Source organism: Bos grunniens, chromosome 15, assembly GCF_055505025.1.
Source record: "Bos grunniens cultivar Pamir isolate PY7600 chromosome 15, Bosgru_T2T1.0, whole genome shotgun sequence".
NCBI classification, from domain to species: domain Eukaryota; kingdom Metazoa; phylum Chordata; class Mammalia; order Artiodactyla; family Bovidae; genus Bos; species Bos grunniens.
The window spans coordinates 34062377-34083845 of NC_141179.1; the positions used below are offsets into that span (position 1 = coordinate 34062377).

Genomic DNA, 21469 nt, shown 5'->3' on the forward strand with positions numbered 1-21469 from the left:
TTCATTTGCTATTATTTTCTCCCATTCTGAGGGTTGTCTTTTCACCTTGCTTATAGTTTCCTTTGCTGTGCAAAAGCTTTTAAATTTAATCAGATCCCACTTGTTTACTTTTGTTTTTATTTCCATTACTCTAGGAGGTGGGTCATAGAGGATCTTGCTTAGATTTATGTCATCAAATGTTCTGCTTATGTTTTCTTCTAAGAGTTTTATAGTTTATGGTCTTACATTTAGATCTTTAATCCATTTTGAGTTCATCTTTGGGTATGGTGTTAGGAAGTGTTCTAATTTCATTATTTTACATGTAGCTATCTAGTTTTCCCAGAACCATTTATTGAAGAGGCTATCTGTGCCCCATTGTATATTCTTGCCTCCTTTGTCAAAAATAAGGTACCCATAGGTGCAAGGGTTTATTTCTGGGCTTTCTGTCTTGTTCCATTGGTCTATATTTCTGTTTTTGCACCAGAACCATACTGTCTTGATGACTGTAGCTTTGTAGTATAATCTGAAGTCAGGAAGGTTGATTCCTCCAGCTCAATGCTTCTTTCTCAAGACTGCTTTGGCTATTTGGGGTCTTTTGTGTTTCCATAAATTGTGAAATATTTTGTTCTAGTTCTGTGAAAAATGTCATTGGTAATTTGATAAGGATTGCACTGAATCTGTAGATTGGATTTGGTAGGATACTCGTTTTCACAATATTGATTCTTCCTACCCAGGAACATGGAATATCTCTCCATCTGTTTATGTCATCTTTGATTTTTTTCATCAGTGTCTTATAATTTTCTGTATACAGTCCTTTTGTCTCCTTAGGTAAGTCTATTCCTAGATATTTAATTCTTTCTGTTGCAATGGTGAATAGGATTGATTCCTTAATTTCTCTGATTTTTCATTGTTAGTAAATAGAAATGCAAGTGATTTCTGTGTATTGATTTTGTATCCTGCAACTTTGCTAAATTCACTGATTAGCTCTAGTAATTTTCTGATAACTATCTTTAGGGTTTTCTATGTACAGTATCATGTCACCTGCAAACAGTGAGAGCTTTACTTCTTTTCCGATCTGGATTCCTTTTACTTTTCTTCTCTGACTGCTGTAGCTAGGACTTCCAGAACTATGTTGAAAAATAGCAGTGAAAGTGTATACCCTTGTCTTGTTCCTGATCTTAGGGGGAATGCGTTCAATTTACACCATTGAGAATAATGTTTGCTGAAGGTTTATCATACATGGCCTTTACTATTTTGAGGTAGGTTCCTTCTATGCCCATTTTTTGAAGAGTTTTAATCATAATGGGTGCTGAATTTTGTCAAAGGCTTTTTCTGCATCTATTGAGATGATCATATGGTTTTTCTTTCAATTTGTTAATATGGTTGACTTGCATATATTGAAGAATCCTTACATTCCTGGAATAAATCCAACTTATTCATGGTGTATGAGCTTTTTGATGTGTTGCTGAATTCTGTTTGCTAAAATTTTTGTTGAGGATTTTTGCATCTATGTTCATCAGTGATATTGGCCTGTTCAGTTCAGTTGCTCAGTCGTGTCCGACTCTTTGCGACCCCGTGAATCGCAGCACGCCAGGCCTCCCTGTCCATCACCAACTCCTGGAGTTCACACAGACTCACGTCCATCGAGTCAGTGATGCCATCCAGCCATCTCATCCTCTGACGTCCCCTTCTCCTCCTGCCCCCAGTCCCTCCCAGCATCAGAGTCTTTTCCAATGAGTCAACTCTTCGCATGAGGCGGCCAAAGTACTGGAGTTTCAGCTTCAGCATCATTCCCTCCAAAGAAATCCCAGGGCTGATCTCCTTCAGAATGGACTGGCTGGATCTCCTTGCAGTCCAAGGGACTCTCAAGAGTCTTCCCCAACACCACAGTTCAAAAGCATCAATTCTTCGGCACTCAGCCTTCTTCACAGTCCAACTCTCACATCCAGACATGACCGCAGGAAAAACCATAGCCTTGACTAGACGGACCTTTGCTGGCAAAGTAATCTCTCTGCTTTTGAATACGCTATCTAGGTTGGTCATAACTTTCCTTCCAAGGAGTAAGTGTCTTTTAATTTCATGGCTACAGTCACCATCTGCAGTGATTTTGGAGCCCAAAAAAATAAAGTCTGACACTGTTTCCACTGTTTCCCCATCTATTTCCCATGAAGTGATAGGACCAGATGCCACGATCTTCATTTTCTGAATGTTGAGCTTTAAGCCAACTTTTTCACTCTCCTCTTTCACTTTCATCAAGAGGCTTTTGAGTTCCTCTTCACTTTCTGCCATAAGGGTGGTGTCATCTGCATATCTGAGGTTATTGATATTTCTCCCGGCAATCTTGATTCCAGCTTGTGCTTCTTCCAGCCCAGCGTTTCTCATGATGTACTCTGCATAGAAGTTAAATAAGCAGTGTGACAATATACAGCCTTGATGTACTCCTTTTCCTATTTGGAACCAGTCTGTTGTTCCATGTCCAGTTCTAACTGTTGCTTCCTGACCTGCATACAGATTTTTCTTTTTTTATGTTGTCTTTGTCTGTTTTTGTTATCAGGGTGATGGTGGCCTCGTAGAATGAGTTTGGAAGTATTTCTTCCTCTGCAATTTTTTGAAAGAGTTCTAGAAGGATAGGCATTAGCTCTTCTCTAAGTGTTTGATAGAATTCTCCTGTGAAGCCATCTGGTCCTGGGCTTTTGTTTTGGGGGAGATTTTTGATCACAGCTTCAATTTCAGCCCTTATAACTGGGTTGTTTATAATTTCTATTTCTTCCTGGTTCAGTCTTGGAAGATTGAACTTTTCTAAGAATCCGTTCATTTCTTTCAGGTTATCCATTTTATTGCCATAGAGTTGTTCATAATAGTCTCTTATAATCCTTTGTATTTCTTCATTGTCTATTGTAACCTCTCCTTCTTCATTTCTAATCTTGTTGATTTGATTCTTTTCTGTTTTTTTCTTGATGACTCTGGCTAAATAAAGGCTTGTCAATTTTGTTTATCTTCTCAAAGAACCAGCTTTTAGTTTTATCAATCTTTACTATTGTTTCTTTCATTTCTTTTTCATCTATTTCTGCTCAGATCTTTATGATTTCTTTCCTTCTACTAATTTTGGGGTTTTTCTGTCCTTCTTTTTTCAGTTGTTTTGAGTGTAAAGTTAGGTTGTCTATTCAATGTTTTTCTTGTTTCTTGAGGTAGGATTGTATTGCTATAAACTTCCCTCTTAGAACTGCTTTTGCTGCATCCCGTTGGTTTTGAGTTGTCATGTTTTCATTGTCATTTGTTTCTAGAAATTTTCTGATTTCCCTTTTGATTTCTTCAGTAACCTGTTGGTTATTTGGGAACATGTTGTTTAATCTCCATGTCTTTGTGTTTCTTACAGTTTTTTTCTTGTAATTGATATATAGTCTCATACCATTGTGGTTGGAGAAGATCCTTGATATGATTTCAATTTTCTTAAATTTACTGAGGTCTGATTTGTGACCCAAGATGTGGTCTATCATGGAGAATGTTCCATGTACACTTGAGAAGATGTATTCTTCTGCATTTAGATGGAATGTCCGGAAGATATCCTTCTCATCTAATGTATCATTTATGACTTGTGTTTCCTTATTAATTTTCTGTTTGATGATCTGTCCATTGGTGTGAGTGGGGTGTTAAAGTCTCCTACTATTATTGTGTTACTGTCAATTTCTCCTTTTATGTCTGTTAGTGTTTATCTTATGTATTGAGGTGCTCTTATGTTGGGTGCACAGATATTTACAATTGTTATGTCTTCCTCTTGGATTGATCCCTTGATCATTATGTAGTGTCCTTCCTTATCTCTTGTAATATTCTTTAAGGTCTATTTTGTCTGATATGAGAATTGCTACTCCAGCTTTTTTTTCCTCACCATTTTCATGGAATATATTTTTCCATCCTCTCACTTTCAGCCTATATGTGTCTTGAGGTCTGAAGTGGGTTTCTTGTAGACAGCATATATATGGGTCTTATTTTTGTATCCATTCAGCCAGTATGTGTCTTTTGGTTGGAGCATTTAATCCATTTACATTTAAAGTAATTATTGATATATATGTTCCTATTGCCATTTTCTTAATTGTTTGGGGTTGATTTTGTAGATCTTTTTTCTTCTCTTGTATTTCTTAACTATACAAGTCCTTTTAACATTGTTGTAAAGCTGGTTTGGTGGTACTGAATTCTCTTAACTTTTGCTTGTCTGAAAACCTTTTTATTTCTCCATCAATTTTGAATGAGATCCTTGCTGGGTACAGTAATCTTGATTGTAGATTTTTCCCTTTCAGTACTTTAAGTATATCCTGCCATTCCCTTATGGCCTGAAGAGCTGAAAGACCAGCTGTTAAGCGTATGGGGTTTCCCTTGTATGGGGTTTTCCCTTGCTGCTTTTAATATTCTTTCTTTGTGTTTAGTCTTTATTAGTTTAATTAGTATGTGTCTTGGTGTTTCTTCTTGGGTTTATCCTGTATGGGACTCTTTGTGCCTCTTAGACTTGACTGACTATTTCCTTTTCCATATTGGGGAAATTTTCAACTATAATCTCTTCAAAAACTTTCTCATACTCTTTTTTTCCTGGGACCCCTATAATTTGAATGCTGGTGCGTTTGATATTGTCCCAGAGGTCTCTGAGACTGTCCTCAGTTCTTTTCATTCTTTTTACTTTATTCTGCTCTTCAGAAGTTATTTCTACCATTTTATCTTCCAGCTCACTGATTCATTCTTCTGCTTCAGATATTCTGCTAGTGATTCCTTCCAGAGTATTTTTGATTTCAGTAATTGTGTTGTTTGTCTCTGTATGTTTATTCTTTAATTCTTCTAGGTCCTTGTTAATTGATTCTTGCATTTTCTCCATTTTGTTTTCAAGGTTTTTGACCATCTTTACTATCATTATTCTGAATTCTTTTTCAGGTAGTTTGCCTATTCCCTCTTCATTTATTTGGACTTCTGTATTTCCAGTTTGTTTCTTCATTTGTGTAGTATTTCTCTACCTTTTCATTATTTTTTTTTTAAACTTATTGTGTTTGAGGTCTCCTTTTCCCGGGGTTCAAGGTTGAATTCTTTCTTCCTTTTGATTTCTGCCCTCCTAAGGTTGCTCCAGTGGTTTGTGCAAGCTTCATATAGGGTGAGATTTGTGCTGTTTTTGTTTGTTTGTTTGTTTTTCCTCTGATGGGCAAGGCTGAGTGAGGTGGTAATCCTGTCTGCTGACTGAGTAGGTATTTTTGTTTTGTTTGTTGTTTAGATGAGGCGCCCTGCACAGGGTGCTACTGGTGGTTGAGTGATGCCAGGTCTTGTATTCAAGCGGTTTCCTTTGTGTGAGTTCTCATAGCATAGGAACCTGGAATGTCAGGTCCATGAATCAAGGCAAATTGGAAGTGGTCAAACAAGAGATGGCAAGAGTGAACATCGACATTCTAGGAATAAGCAACCTAAAATGGACTGGAATGGGTGAATTTAACTCAGGTGACCATTATATCTACTATTGCGGGCAGGAATCCCTTAGGAGAAATGGAACAGCCATCATGGTCAACAAAAGAGTCCGAAATGAAGTACTTGGATGCAATCTCAAAAACAAAAGAATGATCTCTGTTTGTTTCCAAGGCAAACCATTCAATATCACAGTAATCCAAGTCTATGTCCCAACCAGTAAGGCTGAAGAAGCTGAACGGTTCTATGAAGACCTACAAGACCCTTTAGAACTAACACCCAAAAAAGATGTCCTTTTCATTATAGGGGACTAGAATGCAAAAATAGGAAGTCAAGAAATACCTGGAGTAACAGGAAAATTTGGCCTTGGAATATGGAATGAAGCAGGGCAAAGACTAATAGAGTTTTGCCAAGAAAATGCACTGGTCATAACAAACACCCTCTTCCAACAACACAAGAGAAGACTCTACACATGGACATTACCAGATGGTCAACACTGAAATCAGATTGATTATATTCTTTGCAGCCAAAGATGGAGAAGCTCTACACAGTCAACAAAAACAAGACCGGGTGCTGACTGTGGCTCAGATCATGAACTCCTTATTGCCAAATTAAGACTTAAATTGAAGAAAGTAGGGAAAACCACTAGACCATTCAGGTATGACCTAAATCAAATCCCTTATGATTATACAGTGGAAGTGAGAAATAGATTTAAGGGACTAGATCTGATAGATAGATTGCCTGATGAACTATGGACGGAGGTTTGTACATTGTACAGGAGACAGGGATCAAGACCATCCCCATGGAAAAGAAATGCAAAAAAGCAAAATGGCTGTCTGAGGAGGCCTTACAAATAACTGTGAAAAGAAGAGAAGCAAAAAGCAAAGGAGAAAAGGAAAGATATAAGCATCTGAATGCAAGGTTCCAAAGAATAGCAAGGAGAGATAAGAAAGCCTTCCTCAGCAATCAATGCAAATAAACAGAGGAAAACAATAGAATGGGAAAGACTAGAGACCTCTTCAAGAAAATTAGGGATACCAAGGGAACACTTCATGCAAAGATGGGCTCTGTAAAGGACAGAAATGGTATGGACCTAACAGAAGCAGAAGATATTAAGAAGAGGTGGCAAGAATACACAGAAGAACTGTACAAAAAGATCTTCATGACCAAGATAATCACGATGGTGTGATCACTCACCTAGAGCCAGACATCCTGGAATGTGAAGTCAAGTGGGCCTTAGAAAGCATCACTACGAACAAAGCTAGTGGAGGTGATGGAATTCCAGGTGAGCTATTTCAAATCCTGAAAGATGATGCTGTGAAGTGCTGCACTCAATATGCCAGCAAATTTGGAAAACTCAGCACTGGCCACAGGACTAGAAAAGGTAAGTTTTCATTCCAATCCCAAAGAAAGGCAATGCCAAAGAATGCTCAAACTACTGCACAATTGCACTCATCTCACACGCTAGTAAAGTAATGCTCAAAATTCTTCAAGCCAGGTTCAGCAATACATGAACCGTGAACTTCCAGATGTTCAAGCTGGTTTTAGAAAAGGCAGAGGAACCAGAGATCAAATTGCCAACATCTGCTGAATCATGGAAAAAGCAAGAGAGTCCAGAAAAACACCTATTTCTGCTTTATTGTCTATGCCAAAGCCTTTGACTGTGTGGATCACAATAAACTGTGGAAAATTCTGAAAGAGATGGGAATACCAGACCACCTGACCTGTCTCTTGAGAAACCTATATGCAGGTCAGGAAGCAACAGTTAGAACTGGACATGGAACAACAGACTGGTTCCAAATAGGAAAAGGAGTACGTCAAGGCTGTATATTGTTACACTGCTTATTTAACTTCTATGCAGAGTACATCATGAGAAACGCTGGGCTGGAAGAAACAGAAGCTGGAATCAAGATTGCCGAGAGAAATATCAATGACCTCAGATATGCAGATGACACCACCCTTATGGCAGAAAGTGAAGAGGAACTCAAAAGCCTCTTGATGAAAGTGAAAGAGGAGAGTGAAAAAGTTGGCTTAAAGCTCAACATTCAGAAAATGAAGATCATGGCATCTGGTCCCATCACTTCATGGGAAATAGATGGGGAAACAGTGGAAACAGTGTCAGACTTTATTTTTTTGGGCTCCAAAATCACTGCAGATGGTGACTGCAGCCTTGAAATTAAAGGGCGCTTACTCCTTGGAAGGAAAGTTATGACCAACCTAGATAGCATATTGAAAAGGAGAGAGATTACTTTGCCAGCAAAGGTCCGTCTAGTCAAGGCTATGGTTTTTCCAGTGGTCATGTCTGGATGTGAGAGTCGGACTGTGAGGAAAGCTGAGCGCCAAAGAATTGATGCTTTTGAACTGTGGTGTTGGAGAAGACTCTTGAGAGTCCCTTGGACTGCAAGGAGATCCAGCCAGTCCATTCTGAAGGAGATCAGCCCTGGGATTTCTTTGGAGGGAATGATGCTGAAGCTGAAACTCCAGTACTTTGGCCGCCTCATGCGAAGAGTTGACTCATTGGAAAAGACTCTGATGCTGGGAGGGACTGGGGGCAGGAGGAGAAGGGGACGTCAGAGGATGAAATGGTTGGATGGCATCACCGACTCAATGGACATGAGTCTGGGTGAACTCCAGGAGTTGGTGATGGACAGGGAGGGCTGGCGTGCTGCGATTCATGGTGTCGCAAAAAGTCGGACACGACTGAGTGACTGAACTGACTGAGGGTTAGTTCTCTGGTAGTCTAGAGTCTTGGAGTCAGTATTCCCACTGTAAAGGCTCAGAGCTTGATCTCCTGTGTCACAAAGTAATTTAGTGGAAGAGATGAAATGGGCACCCAGCTCTCAATTTTCAATCCAGTGATCGATTTCACTACACAGGATCCCCTTAGAAGAGCCATTGGTTCTCTATTTTTTTCAGAGCACTGGAGGAAGAGACAGTCACCACTAAAGAGTAAGAAGAAAAGTAACAATTTCACAAATCCATAGTAGCCGGAAGAATGTGACACTTTTATACTCCAAGGGAGCCCCAAAAACATCAATGTATTTTTAAATAAAGAATAATATAAAGTCAAAAGCATGGTTAGGGCCTTGGTCTTCTGATTCACAGATCCTAAAATGGTGGTATTTTCCTTAGACTGATTTGTCTTGGAAACATTAATGAAAGACTATAATCCCCAGGATTAGAGTGGGTTATGGCCCTGGTAGTTGTTTGGCTGTGCAATGCTTCATACATTGACTGGAGAACCAGTTCTCCACTACAAAGGAAAACACAACCAAAGCATTTAGTCAAGTAGTGCCTCAAGAATATCATCCAGGGACTTCCCTGATAGTCCAGTGGCTAAGATTTTGCACTCCAATGCAGGGGGCCCAGGTTCAACCCCTGATCAGGGAACTACAGCCAACATGCCGCAACTGAGAGATCCTGCAACTAAGGCCCCAGCATAGCCAAATAAAAATGTTTTTAAAAGCCTTAAAAAAATGTCATCCCGTTGAGCATTTCCTTACTGGCCCCTTTCTCTGTTCATCTTGGAAACTTTTCCTAGGTGTATCGTTGCTTGTATCTGAGTAGTTTATGAGTCAAGAAACAGACAAATTGATCACAGGCTCTCAATATGAAATTCAAGAGTGCTTTCATTTCTGGCAGGTAGATGGCATTCTGGGAACTGTAGTTCAAAATAATTAGTCAAAGCCTTGCCTTAAAACCAAGAAAAATCTCTTTCTTCTTGCTTTTATGGGCAACCATTTTAAAAGCTGCCTGCCAAGTCACTTGAGCTCTACTCTTGTGTTTTGATGTTACTAGAACCTCCTCAAAGCAATTACTCCCTTGTACCTCAGCAAAGCCAAGCCTCAGCTCAATGTATATGGATTAGAAAAACCTTTTACTTAATAGAAATTGGAGCAGCATTGACTGCAGTGAATGAATCAAGAGTAGAAAGAGGATCTTCACGTGATAATCCTTAAACCCCACTCCAGAACTAGCCTTATGACACTCGGCACTCAGGGAAAAGGAGATCAATGTAATTCCTAGAGCATTAGAAATAACCTCTTCAGCCCTGTGGCCCTCTGAAACCTCATATGATAAAAAAAAAAAATCAGAAAGCAGCAATACAGTAACTGGTATATGTGTTTGATAAGGTTTTATTTACAAAAATACCTCAATATAATTAGCTACTATTTGGAGGACCATTTGCTTGATATATACTATCTCATTTATCACAACAAGAGGCTGTTAGACAAATTTTGCAAATGGGGAACCAAGGCTCTGAAAGTTTTGTTAGGTGTATGTAGCTACTAAGTGGCCGAGCCAGAAATTGAGCTAAATGAACTGTCTTCCAACTCCAAAGTCTGTGTCTCCACTTGTATGTATCTGGATAGGTGATCAAGGACTGATCTAGTCAAGAACTCAGTTTTGCTCTCTATCAGAAATTAAAGCTGTAACAGCTTCAGTATGGACCGAACTGAGGCCAGATTAAATATGCATGTACAGTGATAAATTTTAGTTGAGCAATACAAATCTATAACGGATCCTGTGTCCTCAGAACACAATAAATATTAATGGTATTTTACTTTTGGGCAGGAGGATCATTTGTTGTTGTTCAGTCACTCAGTCATGTCCAACTGTTTGTGACCCCATGGACTGCAGCACACCAGGCTTCCCTGTCCTTCACCACCTCCCAGAGCTTGCTCAGATTCACATCCATTGAGGGTCCATATGAACAGAATCACAGTAGCCTATATTCCCCAGCAACTCTCCTGGAAAACAGAATGTTTTCCTTCAGTGAAGGTTCTCTCATCACCTGGGAAGCAGAGCCCTCACCAAATATTCCCCATTCTGTCTAAAAGACCACCTTGTGCCAGAAAGTACTTGGTGGAAGACAGGTGCGGGAAAGTATTCTTAGTTAACTTGAATATTTAGAATTGACTGAAAGTAAGAAAAGGACTCAGGAATAATCATCTGCATTTTTGTGGTAGTATATAATTTTTCCTCTCAAAAGCTCTCACATATATATATATATGAAATATGTAGTATTTATATATAAATATGTAGTGTGTGTGTGTGTATACAGTTGATCCTTGAACAAAATGAATGTGAACTGAATGGGTTCACTCGAATGAGGATTTTTTGTTAATAAATAGTACTACAGTAGTACAAAGCCCACAGCTGGTTGAATTACTGGATGTGGTACTGTGGATACAGAGGGTGGGTCCTGCCACTTGAGCATCCACAGAATTTGGTATTCTCAGCATGTCCTCATATATACCAGGGATGACTGTATGTTGTCTCCAATTAACAATACAAGAATCAAGTGAAGTACTGAATGGTGATTTTTAGGACTTAAATATTAGTATGGGATAAGCAAAACCAAAAGTACATAGAGAGACTTAGTAAAAACCCAAACTCAGAATTTTAACTTCCCCCTCCAATTTCACACATAAGATATATTTGAGCTGATGAGAGATTACTTCCTCTCATAAGTGTCATAGAGATTTATTTTTCCCCCTCTGATTGGGAGCGTAAAGAAACTTGAGGCTAGGTGTAATATTCTAGTTTTATCAAGAACATTCTGAGAGCTTCCAGGCATCAACTTTCATTCCTGTTGGTTTCTAGCAACATTCATCCATGTTAATTTATGTTGTCTTGATGAGATTTTCCATTTAAGGTCATTGGTTGGCCAGCCTCTTCAAATGCATTCTATTCTATACCCAAGGGCTTCCCAGGTGGCTCAGTGGTAAAGAATCTGCCTGCCAGTGCAGGAGATGCAAGAGACACAGGTTTGATCCCTGAGTGGGGAAGATCCTCCCGGAGAAGGAATTGGCAACCCACTCCAGTATTCTTGCCTGGGAAATCCCATCCACAGAGGAGCCAGGCAGGCTACAGTCCATAGTGTTGCAAAGAGTCAGACATGACTGAGCATGCATGCACATATACCCAATCCTATGGGGTTCACACAGTATTTGGTGATAGCTACTAGCATGTTGGTTATTTATTTCTGATCACATGGGTATCATCATATCAAAGAAGTGACCTGGTGTCATAGGTATTGGTCACTGCTGTCTTATGTTGACTTGCTCACAAACTATGCAGCTGTCAAACCCTGATGCGCTCCTCAGAGCAGGCATTGTGCCATCATGACAGACGAGCAGTCAGAGGAGGAAGTGAAGTGTGTGCGTGGGCATGAATTGTGTCTATTAGAGGCACAGTCCCCGCCAGAAATGCTAATGCTATCGTGACTCCTGGGGTTTTATTGCCCTCAGAGAGGACCATGAGTTCCTTTCCAGCTTATTTCCAAATGGGGATGCATTACTGTGTTAAAATAAGTAAATAAACAGTGAGTTCGAAACCTCACAATGTGTTATTGAATTTATATCACCTACAGTCCTGCCAGTCTATCAAGAGGAAGACTGTAACCAAGTAACTGAGCAGATAAGTTTAATTGACAACCTTCACTGTATTCATCTGTTTCTACTCCCTGACAAATTTGGTAATGTGGAAATCTTTGGTTACTAATTTTTTAATGTATTGAATTTAAAAATTTTCCCCAACCCCTATATACATTGGTGAGTTTCCCATGATAGGCCCAATTCAGTTTTTAAAATGGTGGATTCTTAGAGCTGTTTGGTCTTTTAAAGATCAGCCTATCCCTTACTGTATTAATAAAAGGTGGAACCTGAGGCCTAGAGTGGATAAGAAACTTACGCAAGTTCACGTAACTGCTCAGTGGCAAAATCTGGATTAGGGCTCAGGTGTCAAGACCTCTCCAGGGCTCTTCCCATGACATCACAGCTACCTTGCAATTCCAATGCCATTGGTATCTGGCAGTTAAAATACAAGAGAGGACCTCCCTGGTGGTCCAGTGGTTAATATCTTGCTTTCCAATGCAAGGGATGCGGGTTCCATCTCTGGTCAGGGAGCTAAGATCCTACATGCCTCTTGGCAAAAAAAAAAAAAATATATATATATATATATATGAAACAGAAACAATATTGTAACAAATTCAATCTAGACTTTTAAAATGGTATGTGTGTGCTCAATTGTATGACTCTCTGCAATCCCATGGACTGTAGCCCACCAGGCTCCTCTGTCCATGGAATTTTCCAGGCAAGAATACTGGAGTGGATTTTCTTAAAAATGGTCCACATCAAAAAAAAAAAAAAATCTTAAAAGAAAAAAGTCCAAGAAACTAGCACCTGGAAGTGCTGTCAGTCTGGGTCTCTGCCTTTTAGCCACTGTTTCTGGAGAATGAAAAGAACTCCCGAGCTTTCCACAGAAAATGTCTGGCAGGAGCATTGTACACTCTCACTGAAGGAGGGGAAGGAATTCTGTTTCTGAATATGTTCTGTGTCATCAGCATTTCCCTTGTGAGGATGCAGCCTTTGTTTCACATAAGATAATCTTAATGGAAACGAGGTACTGGAATTTCACATTGCAATTACTAGCATGCCCTCTTAAGATAATTTATTTTAACTCAGAGATTGTCCATGAATCAACACTGGTACTAATAAGAACCTGGTGCAAATACTTGGTTATTTTGCAGCCAAAAGCTGTTGTCAAAAAAGGGAGATTTTGGTTGGAATTATCCAAACTGTATGACTGCAGTCAACAAAATTCACCAGATAACATAACAATCCAAGCCCTTCATTTGTGGATAGTCTTTGGCCTTTGGTTCATTAAACTACTTTTCTCCTATTAAAATGTTTAATTTTTTTTAGCAGAATAAATTCCTGCATTAGATGAAATTTTCTGGGTTGTAAATAGCCTTCCCAAAGGATTTCAATATACTTGTGGAACCTTTTTGTTTTGTACTTACAAAAGTGATTTTTTTGATCCTTTGGATTTATTTCATTTTATTTACTTAAAAGCTGTTGATAAAAAGATTAAGATGAGCACAGAATTCAGAAATCCTTGGAAGCAATTGTCAGTTTTATTGCTCCTTAAAGAAGCATTAAAAACTGTACACTTAAACAGAAATTGAATTTGCTGTTCATATCCATAAAAGATTTAATGGCATATAAATTGGGAATAATTGTTCTGTTTAAAAGGATTAAATTAAACCTAAATCAATAATAACATGTGCAGTTTCAATTTAACTGCCTACTTAAAATAAAGTGGCAAAGAAATAACTGCTAAATGATTAATAGCAATGCTTTTATTCACCTCCTTGACAGGCAAAATGGCCAGTTATTGAATATTTTATTATGAGTGCAAAGGATGTTAATTGTACTAGAAACATGCTCTAATTTTAGTAATTTTTTGATTGAATACTAAACTGAACACGAAGCTGTTTGTCAAATGGAGATTTGATTTTATTTGGACTGAAGTTGTCACAGTCAGTGCTCGAATGTGGTCCATTAGAGACAGCAAATAGGATGGCATATGCCTAGGAGACCACCCTCCCCTTCCTCTCTGCATCCGTCTCTAACCTGGGCATCTGAAGGGCAGACCTGGCATCTGTTGTCTGAATGGCAACAAAGGCATTGTGTACTCATTGTCTAACCTCCCTATCCGCTGGGGAGAAAACAAGGTGTATGTTTTGCGTGCACATGATTACCGATGAAGGAGCACTTCACACTCATTGTGTTCCCAGTGTGTTGACCTGGACCACACAATACAAAGGAGCATCTCAGCACACAAGCTCAGAACAATGGGGTTCTTTAGTATCATGTTCTGTTTCAAGCATTAGATTTGTTTCCGTGAAGTATTACAGCTTTTCACGCTCCTGAGTTTGCAAAACATAACCTCCCATTTGTCCCTACATATGGTTTCCATCAAAAGGAAGAGAAAGGGGCGTGTTTTAAGATAGTCATTGTAGGTGTACGCGGTACAGTGTAATTAAAGCTCTTAGAAGAGCCAAATTTTCTGATTCTAATCTTGTAAATACACCTTACTAGAGTGTCTCTTCAAACGATTGGTCCAAAAATATCTTTCACAGCCAGAGCAACTCAGTGTGTCTGATTTGTTTCAAAACCTTCTGAATTTTCCAGGTTTCACTCAAAACACCTGTTTTTTCCAGGGTGTGTGATGCTACTTCTGTGGGCAGTGTCTGATGGCAATTTGTTGAGGCTAGAAATTATATCTCCTTCTGAAAGTCTAAAATAATTGAAATCTCCCGGTTTCATCTTCCTCATCATCTCTCAGCAGTGCCTAAAATTTCTCATCATGTGGAAACACAGACATTTCTTAATCCCATTTTCCTAAATCACAGTTGAAACAGAGTCTCCATGATGCCTAGTTCTTAGGAAAATTTTTTTTTTCTAAGATAGTGTATTCACGCTTTCAGGCCACTAAGGTGCCACTTAGTGCATCATGAGACAATGCTGTGTCCTGGAAATAACTTGGGCCTTAGGGAGAAAAGAAGCCCTTGAGATCCAATCAGCAGGAAGCACAGGACACACCAGTGCCGTGTCATGTGACAGAACACAACACACAGCCACAGACACGGTGATGGAGCTTGTCGGCACACGCTTTCAGAGCAGACCCTTCCTGGGACCCTCCTTACTTTGTGCCAAGAACATAGTTCCAGGGACTGCCCCAGCGGTCCAGTGACTAGAATCGGCCTTGCAATGCAGGGATGCAGGTTTGATCCCTAGTCAAAGAACTAAGACCCCACGTGCTGCAGGGCAACTAAGCCCTCAGGCCACAACTAGAGAAAAGCCCGCGTGCCACAGCGAAGATCCCGTGTGCCACAACTATGACCCAACACAACCAAATAAATATTTTTTAGAAAGCAAACACAGAAAATAAGAAAATTATATTTTAAAAAAGAACATAGTTCTCAGCATATATATGTATACAAATGTGCTTAATACTCTCAATGACTATGAAGTAGGTACCATTATCTTTTTTTAGGTAGGTACTATTCGCATCCTCATTTTATTGATGAGGAAACTGAAGCACAGAGAAGTACAATAACTTGCCCACACTCCCACGGTAACTGGCAGTACGAGGAATTCAGTGCAGGCAATCTGATCGCAGAAGGCAATGGCACCCCACTCCAGTACTCTTGCCTGGAAAATCCCATGGACGGAGGAGCCTGGTGGGCTGCTGTCTATGGAGTCGCTGGGAGTCGGACACGACTGAGCGACTTCACTTTCACTTTTCACTTTCATGCATTGGAGAAGGAAATGGCAACGCACTCCAGTGTTCTTGCCTGGAGAATCCCAGGGACGGGGGAGTCTGGTGGGCTGCCGTCTATGGGGTCGCACAGAGTCGGACATGACTGAAGTGACTTAGCAATCTGATCCTCACTCTCCAAACCTCAGTTTCTTCATCTATTAAACGGGCATAATGGTGACACCTCCCCATAGGGTTGCTCTGAGGTTAAAAATGGAGATTCATTATAAGCATTCCCTAGATCAGCACACCTGGAGAAGGCAATGGCACCCCACTCCAGTACTCTTGCCTGGCAAATCCCATGGACGGAGCGACCTGGTAGGCTGCAGTCCATGGGGTCGCTCAGATTCGGACATGACTGAGCGACTTCACTTTCACTTTTCACTTTCATGCATTGGAGAAGGAAATGGCAACCCACTCCAGTGTTCTTGCCTGAGAATCCCAGGGACGGGGGAGCCTGGTAGGCTGCCGTCTATGGGGTCACACAGAGTCGGACACGACTGAAGCGACTTAGCATTAGCATTAGATCAGCACACCATAATATGTTCTATCTTCCCAAAGCCAGCACTCTACAACCCACCCTAGGAAAGCAGTGGGGCGGTGGGCCCCAATAAGATGTGTCACTTTAAAAGAATTTGTCTTTTAATTTATTTTTGTGTCGTCATTGCTGCTCGGGCTTTTCTCTAGTTGTGGATAGCAGGGACATGCTCTAGTTGCGGTGCTTATGCGTCTATTTGCAGTGGCTCCTCTGGTTGTGTAGCACACGCTCTAGGCTCACGTGCCTCAGTGGTTGCAGCCCATGGGCTCAGGAGTTGCTGCGTCCAGGCTCTAGAGCACAGGCTCAGCAGTTGTGGTCATGGGCTGAGTTGCTCCACAGCATGTGGGATCTTCCTGGACTAGAGACTGAACCCATATCTCCTGCATTGGCAGGCTGATTACCACTGAGCCACCAGAGAGGCCCAGATGTATCACTTTTAAGGTTGCCAAGCCCTGCTTTAAACAGCGCAAAGAAGAAGGCTACCTGTTCTAAAACTTTCCCCCCAAAACCATACATAAGCCGTAGATAAGCCCTTTGAACACCACATCACTGTGCCTATCCAAATATATCTGTCTTACCTTGTTCTCTAATTGAGTGATTTTGCTAAATTAAATCCAAACTTTCAAGTTAATGGAGTTAAGCCATACCCTTCATGGAATTTACAAAGCCCTGCAAAATCTCACCTCGGCTTAACCCTGACCTTCACTCCTCAACCATCCCCACTCCTACCCTCCACTTTATCCATGCAAAATTTGTCCTTTGAAAGCCCCATGTTCTCTCACCCCTCTGTTCCTTTTTACAAGTTGTTTCCTCAGCCTGGCTTAGACTCTCTGCCCTTCTTAGCCTTCGGTATCAGCTAAGCCATCAATGCCTTCAGAAAGCTCCCCTTTCTCCCAAGATGGGACTGGATGTCCCTCCTGAGTCCTGATTGGCCCTGTTCTCCTGCTCGGTGCACTCATGACTCCAGTTGTAAATCGCTCATCTCCTGGTCTGTATCCCCAACTGAGCTCACCATCATCTCCCCCTAACTTGTGTGGGGATGTGCAGTCGTGTCCGACTCTTTGTAAACCCATGGACTATAGACCACCAGGCTCCTCTGTCCATGGAATTTTCCAGGCAAGAATACTAAAGTGACTTGTCATTTCCTATTCCAGAGGATCTTACCGACCCAGGGATCGAACATCTCCTGCATTGACAGGCGTGTTCTTGACCACTAGCACCACCTCCCCCTAACTCAGTACATGCTCAGTAAACATCTATAGAATCACTGAACAAGCAAATGCATGAGGAAGGTTAAATTCTGTTGAATCAAGTGAATGAATGAATGAGGAGAGTTAAACTCACATTTTCCTTTGAATATATCATAGATATGGGGAAAATGGCACATTTCTTCATTTAAAAAAATACTTTCTATCTTTATTTACTTGAAGATGTACTTTCATCTTTTCTTCCCCATCTAAACAACCATTGCTGAACCTTATACTTGATGCAGCACAAAATAAGCCCTAAAGTCATTCACTTGTTTGGTCCAAAGAAAACAGCTTTTCTGCATGTTTAAATACTAATTTACTACTGTTGGGCTTTTTTAAAAAATATAAATATCTAATGCTCAGTTATTGATTCAGGCATCACTTTTTACCTCTTCTGTCCATAGCACAGGGCAGAGGTTAGGGAAAGGAAGGCCAGCCCTGCTGCCCAGGACCTGACCTAGGTGAGGAGATACAGTTGCCATGGTGAACAGTGAACTAAGCACAAATACAGCACATGAATTTAGCTACATTGTCTCATCTGGATTGTATGCAATCTTGAGAAATAAACAGAACAAATATAACTGATCCCTAACTTAGGGATGAGAGAAACCGGCTCAGAGATGACATGGTCTACCAGCTGAGGCACAGACAGGTAGTGACGGACCCAGGACTTGAGCCCAGGTCTGTCTAGTCCCAAGTCCAGATTATGCCCTGCTGGACCAACCCCTGCCCCTGGGACAGTAGGGGACATCGCACAGAGAGACCTCCTCAAAGCCCCAGAGGCAGGTAGCCCTGTGGAGGTTCAGGAGTGACGAGTCACACGGTTTGATGTCAGTTTCCTGACTATCATGGACCATCCATCCAGGCCCTTTGCTGGAGGAGAATATCATTTTTCTTCCCTCAGTGGAAAAGGCAGAGCAGTCCGTCCCAATAAGTTTTCCATCTTAACATGTGAAGTACAGATTCAGAGTGATGAGGGGAACTCCCCGCAGTCCAGTGGGTTAGGACTCAGGTCTTACACCAGTGTGGCCCACACTCAGTCCTGAATCGGGGAACTGACATCCCGTCCAGCAAGCCTTGTATCATGGTTTAAAAAAAAAAAAACACTAAAAATTCAAAGTGACAATTTAGCAAGATATGGAAGTTGGGGCTTTCTGCTCTAGTTTCTGCTTTACATCAAATCAAAGAAATCTAGGTTCACATTAAGAAGACTAAATTAGCATTAGGGGCCCCATTAGTTTGTTTACCCAGCATAAAATTATGTCCTCTGTAAACGGGAATATCAAATAGCATAAAAAGCCCAGATGATTTACATTTTCTTTTTGATTAGAGGATTGCATCTACTGTACTCAAGGAAAATCTCTCCCATTTAGCTTTTGAAGATCAAAGAGGCCATTAAATATGCCCATATTACCAGCATTTTTTTTTCCTTTTTTGATTAAGACTAGGAGGTGCTTTACAAATTGAGATCGTCATAGGGAAAAAGGGAGGACTTGATTTGGGGTCATATGTACTGATTATGGACCCATTCATATGGACCAGGCAGGACCCTATGCTTAACCTTTTATTCATATAGGGCTTTTCTACACCTTAAAACACATGCTGACCTGTCTACTGAGTTTTGTGTACACAGACCTGACCCAGAGAATATGAGCTGAGAGCTTTCAGAGGCATTGTCTGATCCCAAATGTGAAGGATCTTCCCGTAGCATATTTGAAAAAAAAGACAAAATGAAGTGATGAATAAAAATCACTGATTCAGGAGGATGAACCTCTGTAGGTGTTCAGTTGGCATAAATCCTGCTTTTCTCCCACAAAGATGCAGACTGAGTCGTTGTCCAGGCAACGGTCGAATTTTCCTTCCTTGATAAACAGCTAAATGTGTATATCACCAGCTAAGTGTGAAATCCATTTTATCTGCAGCAGCTTATTACTTATGCAACTTATGGTGTGTCTAAGTAATAGCATTCCTCGCACCAAAATGATTTCGCTGGCTTAATGTTACAGACATTGGTTTTCCAGCATTTAGAAATGAACCATCCCCCTTTTTTATTCCATATTTCAATGAACTTAGATAATGATGACTTTTTGCCCTTATGTGTAGTGTGTAGGCCTGGTCTGAGCCTGAGATGTGTCTTTCACATGTTACATAGTAAAAAGGAAAATTGTAAGAGAAAGATGGAGATTGATGTCGAGTAAGATGGTCAGCTGAAGAGAATGAGTAATCTGTTTGGATGAAGGACTTGACATTTCTTTTCTGCTCTGGGCAGCCGACAACCCACAGAAGACAAATACTCACACCTCCGATACGATCCAAACTGGAAGAGTAAGAAAGAGGAGGGAAAGTTGTTGCCTGTAGAAGCGTTGCCGGAGTCTGTGGACAGCTCTACAGAAAATCTGACTCTGAACCCACTCTACCCTTCCAAGGAGCCTTCAATGGACCTCTCAGGGGGGAAAGGTGAACAGAAGAGCCCACGGAGCACAGCCTCCTTACTTGGGAGTGAATTCGTAAGCCCGAACTACGAGCTCAGCACCCACCGCACTGAGCCATTTTCCGTGCTGAGTGACAGCGACCCTGAGGAAAAGTCCAGCAACCTCTCTCGGTACTTGAAGAGTTCAAGTTCACGCAGCGAGGCATTCCTGCCAGGATCACGCGGCCCTCGGCGAAGGAAGTCCAAACAATATTTTGTGGAAAAGAACAAGCTGACTTTGGGATTACCCACTCCAAGAATGGACTCTTATCTTCAACTTCACAATAAAAAAAGGGGGGAAGGTCACCTAGAACAGGTACGTAGCGACTTCTTAAAAATCTCTTCCGGGCACTCGACTGGCATTTGCCTCTGTTTGAAACAGCTGGGTATCACTTCCTTTGGGGTGGCGATGTCATTGTAAGCACCCGGCTGAGCAAAACAAACACCCTGTACCTTGCCCCTCTTTGAAGAATTGGGGGGATTATTCCACAAATTCTTAAAAGCAAAATAGAAGTCATTAATGGCTTACAGTGCTGTAATTCAATTATTAGACCCAAAATGTTTCCATCCAAGGAACCATAGGTTTTTTTTTTTTTTAACTATAAACTCCATTAGATAAAATACAGAGCTGAGGGTTTGATTCTCTGTGTTGGCTGCCTTTGTTCCCACAAAAGCACTGGTCTTCAATCCTATTAAATCCCTCTAGTACATTGGCGGTGACATGACATACTCATTATCAGTAACAGCCACTGACAGAAGTGATTCTTAGCTCAGATTCTGTGTGTATGTGTGTGTATACATATATGTATGTGTGTGTGTATGTATGTATATATATATATATATATGTGTGTGTGGAGAAGGAAATGGCAACCCACTCCAGTATTCTTGCCTAGAGAATCCTGTGGACAGAGGAGCCTGGTGGGCTGCTGTCCATAGGGTCGCATAGAGTCGGACACAACTGAAGCGACTTCGCATGCATGCATGGGAGAAGAAAATGGCATCCCACTCCAGTATTCTTGCCTGGAGAATCCCAGGGATGGAGGAGCCTGGTGGTCTGCCATCTATGGGGTCTCACAGAGTCCGCCACAACTGAAGCGACTTCAGTTCAGTTCAGTTGCTCAGTCGTGTCCGATTCTGTGCGACCCCATGAATCGCTGCACGCCAGGCCTCCCTGTCCATCACCAAGTCCCAGAGTTTCCCCAAACCCGTGTCCATCAAGTCGGCGATGCCATCCAGCCATCTCATCCTCTGTCGTCCCCTTCTCCTCCTGCCCTCAATCTTTCCCAGCATCAGGGTCTTTTCAAATGAGTCAGCTCTTCGCATGAGGTGGCCAAAGTATTGGAGTTTCAGCTTTAGCATCAGTCCTTCCAATGAACACCCAGGACTGAAGCGACTTGGCAGCATATATATATATATGTGTGTGTGTGTGTGTGTGTGTATATATATATATAGGGTGGTAGTGCAAGGATGGCAGGGTACAACATGGGTATTTTTTTTATTATTATTATCCAGGTGATTCTATTATCTTTCCAACTCCCATTGATAATCACTGTTACTGTCTTTCAACCTGTGCAAATGATGTGATCTGATTATAAACTTTAGTCTCTCTGTCTATAAAACTGGAATAATATTACGTCCCCTCCCTTTCTCATCTGATCATTTTGAGGGTTTATTCTACCCCAGATGATG

The 21469-nt window shown here is 41.0% G+C and overlaps 2 protein-coding genes across 14 annotated transcripts in view; one reads left to right on the forward strand and one right to left on the reverse strand.

The window, feature by feature from the left end:
- Positions 1-21469, reverse strand: part of BSX (brain specific homeobox) — a 180427-nt gene that overhangs the window by 86105 nt on the left and 72853 nt on the right. The gene's annotated exons all lie outside the window — the stretch shown is intronic.
- The window catches only part of JHY (junctional cadherin complex regulator), an 80804-nt gene that overhangs the window by 8163 nt on the left and 51172 nt on the right, over positions 1-21469 (forward strand). The window contains exon 3 of the mRNA XM_086339684.1: positions 19580-20096. Coding sequence (XP_086195810.1) covers positions 19580-20096 — 517 coding nt within the window. The remainder of the gene's footprint in view (positions 1-19579; positions 20097-21469) is intronic.